General features: G+C 40.2%; 1 protein-coding gene across 1 annotated transcript in view; it reads left to right on the top strand.

The window, feature by feature from the left end:
* Window positions 1-17,717, top strand: part of PCDH15 (protocadherin related 15) — a 2,320,333-nt gene that overhangs the window by 1,315,750 nt on the left and 986,866 nt on the right. Inside the window, exon 18 of the mRNA XM_069753541.1 lies at window positions 4,886-4,979. Within this exon, the coding sequence (XP_069609642.1) occupies window positions 4,886-4,979 (94 nt within the window). The remainder of the gene's footprint in view (window positions 1-4,885; window positions 4,980-17,717) is intronic.

Below are 17,717 nucleotides of genomic sequence, written 5' to 3'. Positions count from 1 at the left end.
CAAAGACACGGTGGTTGGAACCAAAGATCTCAAATTTGACTCATCAGACCAAAGCACAGATTTCCACTGGTCTAATGTCCATTCATTGTGTTCTTTAGCCCAAACAAGTCTCTTCTAATTGTTGTCTGTCCTTAGCAGAGGTTTCCTAGCAACTATTTTACCATGAAGGCCTGCTACACAAAGTCTCTTCTTAACAATTGTGGTAGAGATGTGTCTGCTGCTAGAACTCTGTGTGACATTGACCTGGTCTCTAATCTGAGCTGCTGTTAACCTGCGATTACTGAGGCTGGTGACTCAGATAAACTTATCCTCAGAAGCAGAGGTGACTCTTGGTCTTCCTTTCCTGGAGCGGTCCTCATGTGAGCCAGTTTCTTTGTAGCGCTTGATTGTTTTTGCAACTGCACTTGGGGACACTTTCAAAGTTTTCCCAATTTTTTGGACTGACTAACCTTCATTTCTTAAAGTAATGATGGCCACTCATTTTTCTTTACTTAGCTGTTTTTTTCTTGCCATAATACAAATTCTAACAGTCTATTCAGTAAGACTATCAGCTCTGTATCCACCAGACTTCTGCTCAACACAACTGATGGTCCCAGCTCCATTTATAAGGCAAGAAATCCCACTTATTAAACCTGACAGGGCACACCTGTGAAGTGAAAACCATTCCCAGTGACTACCTCTTGAAGCTCATCAAGAGAATGCTAAGAGTGTGCAAAGCAGTCTTCAAAGCAAAAGGTGGCAAACTTCGAAAAACCTAGAATATAAGACTTATTTTCAGTTGTTTCACACTTTTTTGTTAAGTATATAATTCCACATATGTTAATTCTTAGTTGTGATGCCTTCAGTGTGAATTTACAATTTTCTTAGTCATGATAATACAGAAAAATCTTTAAATGAGAAGGTGTGTCCAAACTTTTGGTCTGTACTGCATGTATGTAGTATGTATGTAGTATATATGTGGTATGTTGTATGTATGTGGTATGTTGTATGTATGTTGTATGTTGTATGTATGTAGTATGTTATATGTATGTTGAATGTATGTATGTAGTATGTATGTAGTTTGGTGTATGTATGTATGTAGTATGTATGCATGTAGTATGTATGTAGTATGTTGTATGTATGTATGTATGTATGTAGTATGTGTGTTCTATGTATTTATTATGTATTTATGTATGTAGTATGTATGTAGTATATATGTTGTATGTATGTAGTATATATGGTGTATGTATGTATGTTGTATGTAGTATGTAGTATGTATGTATGTTGCATGTATGTAGTATGCATGTAGTATGTATGTTGTATGTATGTATGTAGTATGTGTGTAGCATGTTGTATGTATGTAGTATGTGTAGCATGTTGTATGTATGTAGTATGTTGTATGTATATATGTATGTAGTATTTGTCTTGTATGTATTTAGTATGTAGTATGTACGTAGTATGCATGTCGCATGTATGTAGTATGTTGTATGTAGTATGTATGTTTGTGTTTTTTTTTACATTCAACACATTAGTCAGATGATGGGACTACTACTGTCCCATCATTGGCTAATGTGTCCATCACTGTCATTGTAGCAGGCATAGCCCGATGGGACTTGTAGTCCTATTGAATGATGCCTGTACACACCCACACAAAGACCCCTCAGAGGCCCGCACAGACCCCCTAGAGGCCCGTATAGACCCCTGGCAGGCCCGCACAGACCCCCGAGAGGCCTGTATAGACCCCCGGAAGGCCTGCACAGACCCCCGAGAGGGACCGCACAGACCCCCGACAGTCACGCACATAGCCGGCCCGCACACACAGACACGCAGTCTCCACTCACGCACCGCCCACACTCACTCCATGATGACATCATTTGAGCAGCCAATCACAGCCATGCCATTAGTTAACATGGCTGACATGCCTAACAGGATATGCCCACACTTCTTAAGATCCACATTGGCTAAATAGAATAAAACTGGCTCATTGCATTATGGGAACTTCTGATTCCGGTATTCGATATTGTAAAAGTATCGGAACTCAGTATCAGAACTCCGATACAGTGAATATCGTTCAATACCCGATATTGCAGTATCAGAATGCTCAAGACTACTGACAACATGTCTCTGAATTTCCAAGCAATAACATTTTGTATTTTTTTTCTGAAAAGGAGAAATGGTCAAAATAAAAAAAAAAACATGTGCTTTCAGACCACAAATAATGCAAAGAAAAATAGTTCATAATCATTTAGAAACAAAAATACTAATGTTTTATCTCAGGAAGAGTTCAGAAATCAATATTTTGTGGAATAACAATGATTTTTAATCACAGCTTTCATATGTCTTGGCATGCTTTCCACCAGTCTTTCACACTGCTCTTGGCGCAAAAATTTAAGCAGTTCTTTGTTTGATTGCTTGTGACTGACTTCATTCTCTTGATTACTTTCCATAGGTTTTCAATGGGGTTCAGGTCTGGAGATTGGGCTGCCCATGACAGGGTTTTGATGTGGTGGTCTCTCAATTTTTGCCAGAGCTGTGTTTAAAACTTTTTAAAAGATTATCATGTTTTGTTAGGACTAATAAATAAGTAGCACTTTGTAAAACAGAAAATAAAGCATATTGTATTAAGAAAAGATATAGTAGGACATTATTATTTATTAGTTTTCTTTCTTTTATGTCTACATTAAAAAGAGTTTTTAGTTTAGAGTTGCATTTAGATAGCAAATAGTCCAATATATTATTTAGAAAATGATCTCTTAAATTAAGTTCTCTTTGTGCATGATAATTCTACTTACAGAATTGTTCTGTATTCTACAGATTAACCTTGTGACACAAACACAATAATGTGTCCTTAATGAGCTTCTATGAGCGTCTATTGAAACGCTCAATGGATTGTGGCAAAGAAACAAACACAGTGGTACCCTTATGAGTAAGATGCAGAAACATGTTTCCAATATAAATGACGATATTTCATGCTGAGCTGTAATTCAAGACAAGTAATACATTTAAAATGCCTAAACCTGGCACTTACATTAGTTACAAACAGAATACTATAATTCACAATAATACTAAAGCTAGAAAAGTGATGACTAGGGTTTAATAGTCACTAATATAATTTAGGAACATTGCTAATGGTTTTAAATCATATACATAATGCATTACAGTAAGTCAATTGCAAACTTAGAAATAAATAGGAATTTGTGGCACATTTCTTGAAATGTTCTATAGTGCTAGAATTTAATGAAACTTCAATTTTAATAAACCTAAACTTATGTATAAGTGTAGAAAGAATTCATATTTTAGTGAATTTACATCTATGGTGCATATGGTTAGGCTTACATATAAAGAAAACACAGTAAGTCTATACTAGTATACATATATACTAGATTATCAACCCTGGTGCCTAAAGGCACAGATTGGAGGTGAAGAGGTGGTGCAAAACTAAATTTTATTTCTTAATCTCTATTTGTAACACTATTGTTCAGCAGTCTTGCATGGTTCCTCTTCCGCTTCCATGCAGGAACACTGGCAAATTTACCGCACTAGCCCTGTAGCATGGTCCCAGTCTGCTGGCATGTCTCCTCTTGTGCACACCACACTTCCTAGCTCCGTGCTTAGTGTGTATGCCTGCGTGCTTCCTCGTTGCTAGTAAAATGCCCCTAGCCATCAGCTGGGAGGCATTTAGTATCAGAGTATACCTACATGATAACTCCCAGCCAATAACAAGACTCCCTCTCCTTAAAGGAGTTGGCCTTACTAGCCCTGGTTTAGCCAGGGCCCTGAACCTGAATCCGTGGTCTTGGTGTGGCCAGTGGCTTCAACATGCTCCTTTGGTCCATGTGCAGCCAGCACCTGAACCTGCCCTCCTGGTATGAGCGGGGCCAGTGCCGGAACCTGATCTCCTGGTCCATGTGCAGCCAGGGCCTGAACCTGCCCCCCTTAGCTCATGTGTGGCCAGTGGCTGAAACCTTGTCTTCCAACACGTTTGTACCCTGACTGCCAAAACCAGTCTACGAATTAGCCCAGTCTCAACATAGCCTGAATCCATATCAGTAATCCAATCATTCTGCAGAGGAGCCTGAACTTATTAGTCTGAACGGAGCTCTAGTCCTTAATCAATATCAGCTAACCTGACTCCTGGGGTCAGCAGCTGCAGTACTTGGTTCTGCCTAGGAGTGGTACTTGGCAGCTACCTGCAGCTCAGTTTTTATCCACCTTTAGAGCTCCAGTGAAAACCAGGTAGCAGCTTAGCTCTGCCTTTCACAGGCAGGCCCTGCCCTCTGCACAGTGGGTCCACGAACCACGTGCGCCACCTGTGGGCGTGACACTATTTAATGTGATACTCTAATTTCTTACATTCTTTAATTAAAAATTCCTTATTCTTCCATTACTACTTTAACTGCTTAATTTCTTTATTTTTACTACTTCTTTTGTGATGGCGCTTTGTTTATGAATCCCAGTGCATCCAGTGATGTCACTTGTGTGGACTGTGCTGTTCTCAGCTCGCTCGTTCTGTTCATTGACAGTATGCTCTGTTGCCAGCTTGTCACTTCTGATCAGAACTGGTGAGAGAACTCATTGTTACAGTTCACTGTGACAATATCCTACTGAGCATTCATCGGAAATGACAACCACTCGTGCTCACTAGAGGAGGGAGTAGCCAGACCTTGAAACAGATGTCTCTGATGATGCTTCTATTTAGGGTTGAGACAGAGGCTGCCACAGTGTCTACAGCTTCTGCCCCTGATGATGACTCGTTTGAGTATCCCAGTATCCCTTTGATCATCTCTTCATTTACCATACATATATGCATTTTATGCAATATCTACATTTTTATGCTATAAGTAACAATTATTATGCATGTTAATTCACAAAATGTGTAAACCACAAATTCTAATTTTGTTTCTAGCTCTGGACTTTTAATCTTGGCAAAACCTTTAGACAGAGAAAGTACAGACCGCTACATTTTGATCGTGACTGCATCAGATGGCCGGCCTGATGGTGTAAGTTTACTTTCTAAATGTTGATTTTGTATTTAGCCACTCAATTAATTGCATGTAAATAATTATATGTCTGTGAAAAACATAGATCCAGTATATTGCAGCTGGTGATAAAATGCAGAGTAATGAGGATGACTATTAAAATATACTATTTATTGATAAACTTGATCTTTAAAGTGTTATGTTAAAAAGGTATTTCCACCTAACAGATGATACTTTATCCTGTGATGACAAAATTTGGGAGAATGACAATCCACTGATCCCTCTTAGGATATGCAAAGCAATTGCGTCAGCTGCAACAGATAGGTGGCCAAGCTTGCATTCTGCTTTCTCTAGTAAAAGCTACACCAGTTAAGAGACACACTGTTAGGGCTGGCGGAACGCACCGAGTTAATATGGAGATAATATTGGTGCGTTCGCAGCCCAGGGTCCTCCGTGCAGGAGTGGTAAATGGCAGCACTATATGGCGGTATTACGCCTTAACAGACACGGGTTTCGTCACCCGGTCTGTATAGGAGTGAACTCCATTGCTTCACAGAATCACCAGGATAAAAGATAATGCTGTGCCCTGTTAACCTCACAGAGGGTCACAGCTCTCTAATGGAGCAGGTAGCATATAGTGGTCACACAGTCAGCAACAACACTCAAACAAGTCCTCTCTGAAGGTGCCAGAATTCTAGTGGCTATACGCCACCCTGAATTCATACACACAAACTCCTCTCCGGAGGTGCCGGAATTCTAGAGACTATACGCCAGCCCTGAATTCATACACACAAACTCCTCTCCAGAGGTGCCGGAATTCTAGTGGCTATACAGCCGACCCTGAGCACATGCTGACAGCGACCACAAAAGTAGCTAAGCTCATACACACATGAACTAAAGTTGATACTAGCGCATGGCCGTGCGGCCATGCAAATCTTTTATAGAGGAAGCTCTCCAGGACCTTCCTATTGGTCCAATAGGAACTGCTTCAGGACCTGAGCATGTGACCCCGACCTCCAATGAGAGGTCGTCCCTTTGGCATGCCCAGTAGAGGAAAAGCAAGACTTGGTCCCAGGAGCATCCGCTCGCTGCAGAACTGTGCTGGTTACAATGGCTGAGTCTGGAAGATCAGCAGTAACCAAGCGCACAGTATCTGTCTGAGCCAGACGCTGGGACCGACATATCCGCTGAGCAGGCTCCACTGCTGCCGGAGAAGAATGGGAGACCGCAGTGGAGGTGGTTTGAGATTCCCCCTATGCAGCAGCGGGAACTCGACACCTAACACTCATTTTGTTTACTTTCACATTTCCATTATGCCTAGATTTCAATTTAGAGGCTATACAGCCATGACTCTCATGATGGCACTGCAATAAATGGCTATGATGCATTGGCAAGTGGGAAATGGCCCTTTTTTGGGTAAGAGAGTTCCTGTTTGGGAAATCCTGGGTGCCAATACAGGTAAATATACTCCCCAATTCATGAAAGCAACTTTGCCAGAATTTTGTCATAAATTGCTCTGAAAATTTGCAAAGTTTTGGGACCTTTCAAACCAATTTATGCCAAAATTCAGGCAAAATTGCTTTTACAAATCGAGGCCTGTATTTACATGTATTTGATCCCAGGATTTTCCAAAAGTCAACTAACCTCCCAATTGGGGTCTATGTTTACAGGAATTGGAGAAAGATTACCTTTCGGAACCTATTTTAATTATTTTCTATTAGTATTGTTTCCTCTTTGATCGTTATTTTAAAAAACATTTGATGGGTTTGTGGTGTATTAGGTATGTATTTAACATTGGTACTGTTAATCCTTTTTATTCTTCTTTTGTTCTTTTGTCATATACTAATTAAGTCTGGTTTCTGAAATCACTGTGGAAGGTATATCTGCTAGCCTTCACTACCAGTATTGTATGAGCCTGTGTAGTATGTTATATATATTTTTTAATTATTTCAACACTCCAATTAATTAATACAAATGAATGATAGATATATTGATTGGTTTTATTTTATAATATACAGTATATATATATGCACTTTCAATGGAGTCCACAGAAGGTTACATCTCAATTGTCCAGAATGTAAATGGCTAGTAATTTACATTTAGTGTACACTCTACACTTAGGCTATGTTCACATTAGCGTTTTGCGTGTTTGCGTCAGGCGACGCAGCGGCGACGCATGCGTCATGCGCCCCTATATTTAACATGGGGGACGCATGGACATGCGTTGTGCTGAGTTGTGCGACGCATGCGTTTTTTTTGCCACAAGCGTCGGGCGCAGAAAACGCAACAAGTTGCATTTTTCTTGCGTCCAAATTTCGGCAAAAAAGGACGCATGCGTCGCAAAACGCAGCGTTTTTGCGTGCGCTTTGGTGCATTTTTATTTGCGTTGTGCGTTGCGTCGCCGACGCAGCGGCGCACAACGCAAATGGGAACGTAGCCTTATATTAAAAGATGAGAACCAAGGCAATATCATGTAAATGTTAATTAGACAGATACCTGTTAAGCCCCGGAGGGATGCCAGGTTGTGTTCTTATCTATTTGGCCTGAAGGAGGTGTCACACTGGGATACCATTGATATAGCCAGAGAACATTGAATGGACAGTTTTTTAAGACATAAAGGAGATGCCTGAGACAGAGACAGAGATTACATCAGACAGACACAGATGGAAGAGAGAGGACACTGAGAGAGATGGCTGATTGACTCCTACCAATTCAATGTAATGTATGACTATAGATTATGTGCTATTTTTAGTGATTGTTTATATTTATTATCTTTTATTAAGTAAATTAATTTTAGTTTATTCAATTTTTCGTGTGAGCATTTATTTATTTATCACAATTCTTTGAACAGTAACAAAACAGAGCCTGAGGAAGGAGTTGCATCAGCTCTCTAATATGTAGCTCAAATTAATTTGCTTTATAAAATTTTATTTCTCTCCATTTTTGGCAGCACTATCATTCCAAAGAAAACTTCAATTTTATTTTTATTTTCTGTGGCCTTGATGACTAGGAGCCACTGTGCACAATGAAGGTAATAAATTGGGACCCCTGTCCTATTATGGGGAAAGTAAATCAGTAGTCACATAGTCATTGGGTAATACTATATCTCCTATGCAATTAATATTGCATGGTAAATGTGGCCAATTGCAGAATTCCTTAGAAATATCAACAATTTATTGAGGCAGATTTCTTTGGTTATAGATTGTCCACTAAAAGCAAACCCTTTAGTCAAGGATAATTTTAAGAACTACATACATCAATAGAGTTAAAATGCAATACCGCATACAACCTGTGGACAAATGGTGTACTATTTCCAAAAACACCTTCAGAATTTTGAAAAGTTTCTTAATTTTTCATGATGATTTTTTTTTTGTGCATTTTTGATTGCTGCAGATTATTATTGCGCTCTTTCAGCAGTATTTTTCATCTCTTTTGTGGTTTGAAAACTTCTCATTACTAATCTTTAATAAAACTTTATTGATAAAATCTTGACGCATTAATATCACAGGTGCTTCTTTGATCTACAGATTTGCCTCATCCCATTCAATTCCGAAAATCTGCAAATCAAATGCCAATTTATAGAAGGAGAAATTGACATTACAGATTTCAAAATTGCAACACAGGTTCATTTCCACACTGTAATAAAAACCATGGGAATGATATCTATATAAATCCCATACACTTTGCTGAAACTATAATACACTCTGCCTTTTTTTGCAAGTAAACAAAAAAATGTACCAAATTCTCATTGTGAGAACTTAGCCTTAAAGATAATGGAAAACTGTTCATCATACACTTTGAAAGGTAATCCAGCACCGCTCACTCCAGTATCGGGCATTGAGAAGCACTGTTGATGTTGCATTGGCAGTCACCTGCAAGGTCTCATCCATCACTAGCAGATATTGTTCATGCGTTCATATTTTTTAGGACAGACAGAAGTAAGAAACACCAAATCAATCCAATAAATGGGGCATTTCACTACTATGACATAGATGACATATACCAGGGATATTTAATCAGTATCAGTTTAGTGGGGATTGAACAACTGGCACCACCATTTGCCAGTTGTTTCTCAGCTCCCGCGGTGGCTGTATATAAACAGTTAGGTTATGTGCGCACATTAAGAATTTGGTGCTGAAATTTCTGCAAATTTACTTGTACTTTTGGTGCAGATTTTTCCCACTCATTAGTATAGTTGAGTTCTACACTAAATCTGCAAGTCACAAATAAGCAACATGTGCACAAGACTTCAGGATTCTCATTCACTTTGCTGGCATCAGGAAAGACATCAGGTTTTGTGACATTTCTGCACTGAAAAAATGCAGAAAAAAAAGACGAAGCAAAAACACGTGTGCACACAGTCCTATGGAGTGGAGCAGCACAGTGTCATCAAATGATAAGAGGTCGCTGGCAGATATTGCAAATCAGGTCCAATTTAAATTAAATAACAGCTGATCTGCAGTGTCTGTGCTAAACATTTGATGGATCCATGCAGTTCAGCTTCATAGATGAGAATGGCTGATTGGTGGTGGTGCCCGATATTAATCACCCCTTTGAGTATTCTATCAAAGGAATCTGTCAGATGGTTTTGGCTATGTAACTAACAAATTAACGCTACATTCTGAAACGTTATAGTATGTAAACATTGAATATATGAAATTGGAACTGCATTACTGCTGAAGAAAACATGTTAAAAATGAAGGTACTTAGAGCACAAGTTGGCCAATTGCTGTGAGCTCAACAGCCAGCAACAAGGCATACTCCTTTGTTGGAACCCTAAATCTAACCTGATGTCTCTGTCAGGCTAAAAGCCTACAATTATATTGGTTCTTACTATTTATTTTGAGAGTTCCATAAGATAGGGCACAAGACCCTGATTAGAGGGATGCATCACTTATTTGGCTGTGTTGTAGCTTCAATACAGCTTTTTATCAGCAGGAATTTAGCACTGCATGACTACAGCTCAAATGACCAGCAGTTAGGCTAATCTGTGTAATGCTGATTTATTTATATGTATTATTAGGTGTGTTCACAACCCCGGGTCCACCGTGCAGGAGAGGAACCTGCTGTTGGCAAATGGCGGCACTATATGGCGGTATAAGCGAACTCTGTTAACTCCACAGAGTCACTAGGAACAAGATGCTGTGCCCTGTTAAACTCACATAGGTACACAGCTACCAACCAGAGCAAACTGTGGTCATGCAGTCAGAGAAAACAGACAAACAACTCCTCACTGGAGGTGCCGGTATTCCAGCTGCTTATTTCAGCCAAGGCCTTGAATACACTCATACAAACTCCTCATCGGAGGTGCCGGTATTCTAGGGGCTTATTTCAGCCAAACCCTAACCGCATCCAAACATGACCACACTGGCGCTAAGCTCATAGACATTGGTTTGATACTAGCGCATGGCCGTGTGGCCATGCAAACCTTTTATAGCTGCAGCAACTTCAGGACCTTCCTAGAAGACCAATGGGAGCTGCTGCAGTATCTGAGCATGTGACCCCCAACCTCCAATGAGAGGTCTTACCCTGGGCATGCTCTGAAGGGGAAAAGCAGGACTTAGTCCCAGAGACGTCTGCTCGCTGCTGACCAGTACTAGCTACAAAGGCAGAGCCTGGAAGAACAGTAGTAACCAGTCGCCCAGTATCAGCCTGAGTCAGACGCTGGGACCGACGTCTCCACTGAGCAGGCTCCACTGCAGTTGGAGAAAAATGGGAGACCACAGCGGAGGTGGTTCGAGATTCCCCCTGTGCAGAGGAGGGAACTCAACACCTAACACCGAGTCTCCAGCCTGTCTACAGGGATGTGTATTAGGGATGCCACCTGCAGAGAGGAAAATAGACATACATGCACCCACCAGATGCAGGACATAAATGCTAATGCAGGCCTTATGTTTACATGAGATCCAGCCTGCAAGTCTTTCTCTGCGTACTGCCACTGAATGGAAACATTTATTTCTGAAGCTGAACACTTTCCAGGTGAACTTAGTGACTTAAACTGAAGAGCAAGCGCATTTCTAATAAACACAGCAATAAGGTCATCGTACTGGTGCTCTGTACTCTAAAAAGCCCATGGCCAGCTCTTCACACATAGGATTTTAAATACATTTTACTTAAGGGAATTTAAACAACAGCTTTACATAGTTCGACATGTTGCCAGCCAGTTTTTGTAATGCAGTCCCTTTAAATTAATGCTACACAACTATAATTTACACTACATAAAAGCACAAATGTTAGTATAGGTCACTTCATGCCCTTGTTTTCATTGCTCTTTGAGAAAATCGGAAGCAGTAAGCTTTTAATTCTGCATGTAGTGAACCATAACGGGTTTTATCTACCATGTAACTGTGACCTAGCAATGATGTGCATTGCAAGCTTGGCCTTTATCTTTAACAACTTTGCATCATTACTGAAAATGTTTTTATGGTAGCACTGATTTTCACATACAGTGCCAGATGCCATTTTATCACAGTAAATTCAAGCAAACATTCTATTATTCACAATGGCATTGTTTATTGTCTAATTCTGCCACTGAACAGAGTAAAGACATAATAAACAAAGAAAGCAAGAGAAGAACAGACATCAATTTGCAGCTAATATCCTTTATAATTGTTTGCATCATGTATCATTGTATGATTTTGAGGTACCTTTGGACAAGAGGGGTTTTATCTGTAGTTCTAATAACTGTCTAAAGTAGGATTAATAAATTGCAAAAACTCAGAAAAATGCTGTTTAATTTTTTGCATATGGAATATATCTAGGTACAGGGTGCATGAAATTAGACAACATTCAGATAATGTTACACAAAAGTAACTAAATGGAAATTTCAATAAGTATTGTGATGGTCCAAAAATACTCATAAGGATGTAGTCAGATGGCCATATTACTAGCGAAAGGATCATATCACAATCCTTGGACTGGTCATCGGCTCTACTGACCTGAGGGTGAAAGCAGTTTTGCCCAGGTCAGATGAGCCAATGGCCAGTCCTAGCATTGCGATGCGATACTTTCGCCGGTAATACAGCTGTCTGACTGCACCTTAACTGTGATCTGGCTGACTGCCACCTTAGTACATTGATTGATTAGCTTTGTAGAACTGGGATTCTGGGTTCAAGTCCTGCCAAGGACAACATGTTTTCCCCCTATATTTGTGTGAGTTTTGTCCTACTCTTCAAATATATTCTGATAAAAAATAAAGATTGTGAGCCCCAAATGATAGTATCTTTGGAATACGACGACGTTATGTAAGGGAAGAGTCAGACAGCCGTATAACTTGGATGAGCTGAGCATGACAGCGGCATAGAAATATATACAGTACTGTCACCCTTGGGTCAGGAGTGCCACCAGCCAGTTTGAGCATTACGTTGCGATTAGTGATGAGCGAGTGTGCTCATTACTCGAGTTTTCCGAGCATGCTCGGGTGTTTTTCAAGTGTCTTGGACGTGTTCGTAGATTATGTTTGTGTTCGCACAGCTGCATGATTTGCAGCTGTTAAACAACTTGAACATATGCAGGGACTGCCTGTTTGTTAGGGAATCCCTGCATGTCTTCAGGCTGTCAAGCAGCAGCAAATCATGCAGCTGCAGGGACTCAAACATATGGTAATCTACGAGCAAGACACTCAGGGAACACCCGAGCATGCTCTGAAAACTCGAGTAATGAGCATCACTAGTTGCGATTCTTGTTCGAATTATACGACCGTCAAATTAATAAATAATCCAGCTTCTATCCAAAAATGTCATGTAATCAAATATGGATATCATTCTACAATTTACTTATACAATATTTATCTGTTCAAATTTAGACATAAATGCCTTATTTATGCATGTAGAAATTTAGACTTGAAATATAAATTATTAAATTCATTATTTAGGCATGGAATATTTATTTATAACTTCAGAGGCAAGCATGCAAAAAAATTCCCTTAAAGGGGCTTTCAAGAATTACCATGTGTGTGAAAATTTACAAATCGCTACCCCAATGTTTGTTGACTTGGCTGCAGTAAGGATAACACACTATAGCACTTAACCGCTGCAGCTAATCAATAGGCTGATTAATTATGTTGATATACAAGGCACAAGAAACACTGGTGTGGCAGTGATATATAATGCTGATTTTTTATTTTTATACATAGAATGTATGTTCCATAAAAATATAAACCTTGAAAACCTCTTGAAGGAATTTTTTTGTATGCCTACCCTAAAAAGATTTAGATAAAAATTCTAAAAGTGTCTATTTCCATGTCAATAATCTGTGCAAATAATCATATGCCAATAGAGAAACAACTGAAGGAGCGATTCCCAATGTAACAATATTTATTAATAAAATTATTATAGTACAAAATACATATTATACAAAAATAATCGAAAAAGAGTACAATGGTACTCAGATGGTGCAAATATCTGTAAACTGGTTTCGGCAGAAATAGAAAATACAAACGAGAACATAGCACCAGGACCAGATGACCTAATCAGAATAGCACAGGATGCTTTGCAAGAATGAGCCCAAGTGAACATACCATGTGAAGCACATTCTGATGAATAAGGGATAATAGTGCAACATACAAATCCTCACAAAGTTACTAAAAAGTCACATCCAATATTATTGCACTAAACCCTATGCCCTGAAATAACATATGTAGCCCATACTGTAATCTGACTAGAATGGCAATCGCATAATTCCTGTGGTCATGATGGCCTTAGTGTGAACCCGTTGAATGAACACCTCGACGCGCGTTTCACCACGCCAGTGGCTTCGTCAGCCACTGGCGTGGTGAAACGTGCGTCGAGGTGTTCATTCAATGTGAAAATTTGTATATTGCACTATTATCCCTTATTCATTAGAATGTGCTTCACATGGTATGTTCACTTGGGCTCATTCTTGCAAAGCATCCTGTGCTATTCTGATTATGCCATCTGGTCCTGGTGCTATGTTCTAGTTTGTATTTTCTCTTTCTGCTGAAACCAGTTTACAGATGGTTGCACCATCTGAATTGTACTCTTTTTCGATTATTTTTGTATAATATGTATTTTGTACTATAATAATTTTATTAATAAATATTGTTACATTGGGAATCGCTCCTTCAGTTGTTTCTCTATTGGCATATGTGTATATGTGGAGGTTTAAATACCCCCTTTTTTTTTGTTTTTTTCTACTAGTATATGAGGTGTTCTCTTTAACCCCTTCATGACCCAGCCTATTTTGACCTTAAAGACCTTGCCGTTTTTTGCAATTCTGACCAGTGTCCCTTTATGAGGTAATAACTCAGGAACGCTTCAACGGATCCTAGCGGTTCTGAGATTGTTTTTTCGTGACATATTGGGCTTCATGTTAGTGGTAAATTTAGGTCAATAAATTCTGCGTTTATTTGTGATAAAAACGGAAATTTGGCGAAAATTTTGAAAATTTCGCAATTTTCACATTTTGAATTTTTATTCTGTTAAACCAGAGAGATATGTGACACAAAATAGTTAATAAATAACATTTCCCACATGTTTACTTTACATCAGCACAATTTTGGAAACAAAATTTTTTTTTTGTTAGGAAGTTATAAGGGTTAAAATTTGACCAGCGATTTGTCATTTTTACAACGAAATTTACAAAACCATTTTTTTTAGGGACCACCTCACATTTGAAGTCAGTTTGAGGGGTCTATATGGCTGAAAATACCCAAAAGTGACACCATTCTAAAAACTGCACCCCTCAAGGTACTCAAAACCACATTCAAGAAGTTTATTAACCCTTCAGGTGCTTCACAGCAGCAGAAGCAACATGGAAGGAAAAAATGAACATTTAACTTTTTAGTCACAAAAATTATCTTTTAGCAACAATTTTTTTATTTTCCCAATGGTAAAAGGAGAAACTGAACCACGAAAGTTGTTGTCCAATTTGTCCTGAGTACGCTGATACCTCATATGTGGGGGTAAACCACTGTTTGGGCGCACGGCAGGGCTTGGAAGGGAAGGAGCGCCATTTGACTTTTTGAATCAAAAATTGGCTCCACTCTTTAGCGGACACCATGTCACGTTTGGAGAGCCCCCGTGTGCCTAAAAATTGGAGCTCCCCCACAAGTGACCCCATTTTGGAAACTAGATGCCCCAAGGAACTTATCTAGATGCATAGTGAGCATCTTTGAACCCCCAGGTGCTTCACAAATTAATCCGTAAAAATGAAAAAGTACTTTTTTTTCACAAAAAAATTATTTTAGCCTCAATTTTTTCATTTTCACATGGGCAACAGGATAAAATGGATCCTAAAATGTGTTGGGCAATTTCTCCTGAGTACACCAATACCTCACATGTGGGGGTAAACCACTGTTTGGGCACATGGTAAGGCTCGGAAGGGAAGGAGCGCCATTTGACTTTTTGAATGAAAAATTATTTCCATCGTTAGCGGACACCATGTCGCGTTTGGAGAGCTCCTGTGTGCCTAAACATTGGCGCTCCCCCACAAGTGACCCCATTTTGGAAACTAGACCCCCCAAGGAACGTATTTAGATGCCTAGTGAGCACTTTAAACCCTCAGGTGCTTCACAAATTGATCTGTAAAAATGAAAAAGTACTTTTTTTCACAAACAAATTCTTTTCGCCTCAATTTTTTCATTTTCACATGGGCAGTAGGGTAAAATGGATCATAAAATTTGTTGGGCAATTTCTCCCGAGTACGTCGATACCTCATATGTGGGGGTAAACCACTGTTTGGGCACTCGGCAGGGCTCGGAAGGGAAGGCGCGCCATTTGACTTTTTGAATGGAAAATTAGCTCCAATTGTTAGCGGACACCATGTCGCGTTTGGAGAGCCCCTGTGTGCCTAAACATTGGAGCTCCCCAACAAGTGACCCCATTTTGGAAACTAGACCCCCCAAGGAACTTATCTAGATGCATATTGAGCACTTTAAACCCCCAGGTGCTTCACAGAAGTTTATAACGCAGAGCCATGAAAATAAAAAATAATTTTTCTTTCCTCAAAAATGATTTTTTAGCCTGGAATTTCCTATTTTGCCAAGGATAATAGGAGAAATTGGACCCCAATATTTGTTGTCCAGTTTCTCCTGAGTACGGTGATACCCCATATGTGGGGGTAAACTACTGTTTGGGCACATGCCGGGGCTTGGAATTGAAGTAGTGACGTTTTGAAATGCAGACTTTGATGGAATGCTCTGCGGGCGTCACGTTGCGTTTGCAGAGCCCCTGATGTGCCTAAACAGTAGAAACCCCCCACAAGTGACCCCATTTTGGAAACTAGACCCCGAAAGGAACTTATCTAGATGTGTGGTGAGCACTTTGAACCCCCAAGTGCTTCATAGAAGTTTATAATGCAGAGCCGTGAAAATAATAAATACGTTTTCTTTCCTCAAAAATAATTATTTAGCCCAGAATTTTTTATTTTCCCAAGGGTTACAGGAGAAATTGGACCCCAAAAGTTGTTGTCCAGTTTCTCCTGAGTACGCTGATACCCCATGAGTGGGGGTAAACCACTGTTTGGGCACACGTCGGGGCTCAGAAGGGAAGTAGTGACTTTTGAAATGCAGACTTTGATGGAATGGTCTGCGGGTGTCACGTTGCGTTTGCAGAGCCCCTGGTGTGCCTAAACAGTAGAAACCCCCACAAGTGACCCCATTTTAGAAATTAGACCCCCCAAGGAACTTATCTAGATATGTGGTGAGCACTTTGAACCCCCAAGTGCTTCACAGACGTTTACAACGCAGAGCCGTGAAAATAAAAAATCATTTTTCTTTCCTCAAAAATTATGTTTTAGCAAGCATTTTTTTTGATTCACAAGGGTAACAGGAGAAATTGGACCCCAGTAATTGTTGCGCAGTTTGTCCTGAGTATGCTGGTACCCCATATGTGGGGGTAAACCACTGTTTGGGCACACGTCAGGGCTCGGAAGTGAGGGAGCACCATTTGACTTTTTGAATACGAGATTGGCTGGAATCAATGGTGGCGCCATGTTGCGTTTGGAGACCCCTGATGTGCCTAAACAGTGGTAACCCCTCAATTCTACCTCCAACACTAACCCCAACACACCCCTAACCCTAATCCCAACTGTAGCCATAACCCTAAACACAACCCTAACCGCAACACACCCCTAACCACAACCCTAACCCCAACACACCCCTAACCATAACCACAACCCTAATTCCAACCCTAACCCTAAGGCTATGTGCCCACGTTGCGGATTCGTGTGAGATATTTTCGCACCATTTTTGAAAAATCCGCGGGTAAAAGGCACTGCGATTTACCTGCGGATTTTCCGCGGATTTCCAGTCTTTTTTGTGCGGATTTCACCTGCGGATTCCTATTGAGGAACAGGTGTAAAACGCTGCGGAATCCGCACAAAGAATTGACATGCTGCGGAAAATACAACGCAGCGTTTCCGCGCGGTATTTTCCGCACCTTGGGCACAGCGGATTTGGTTTTTCATATGTTTACATGGTACTGTAAACCTGATTGAACACTGCTGCGGATCCGCAGCCAAATCCGCACCGTGTGCACATAGCCTAATTCTAAAGGTATGTGCACACGCTGCGGAAAACGCTGCGGATCCGCAACAGTTTCCCATGAGTTTACAGTTCAATGTAAACCTACGGGAAACAAAAATCGCTGTGCCCATGCTGCAGAAAAACTGCACGGAAACGCAGCGGTTTACATTCCGCAGCATGTCACTTCTTTGTGCGGATTCCGCAGCGGTTTTACAACTGCTCAAATAGAAAATCGCAGTTGTAAAACCGCAGTGAAATGCGCAGAAAAACCGCGG

Source organism: Ranitomeya imitator, chromosome 2 (assembly GCF_032444005.1).
Source record: "Ranitomeya imitator isolate aRanImi1 chromosome 2, aRanImi1.pri, whole genome shotgun sequence".
Classification (NCBI taxonomy): domain Eukaryota; kingdom Metazoa; phylum Chordata; class Amphibia; order Anura; family Dendrobatidae; genus Ranitomeya; species Ranitomeya imitator.
The sequence above is the reverse complement of the archived record's forward strand: the minus strand, read 5'-3'. Positions and strand labels throughout refer to the sequence as shown.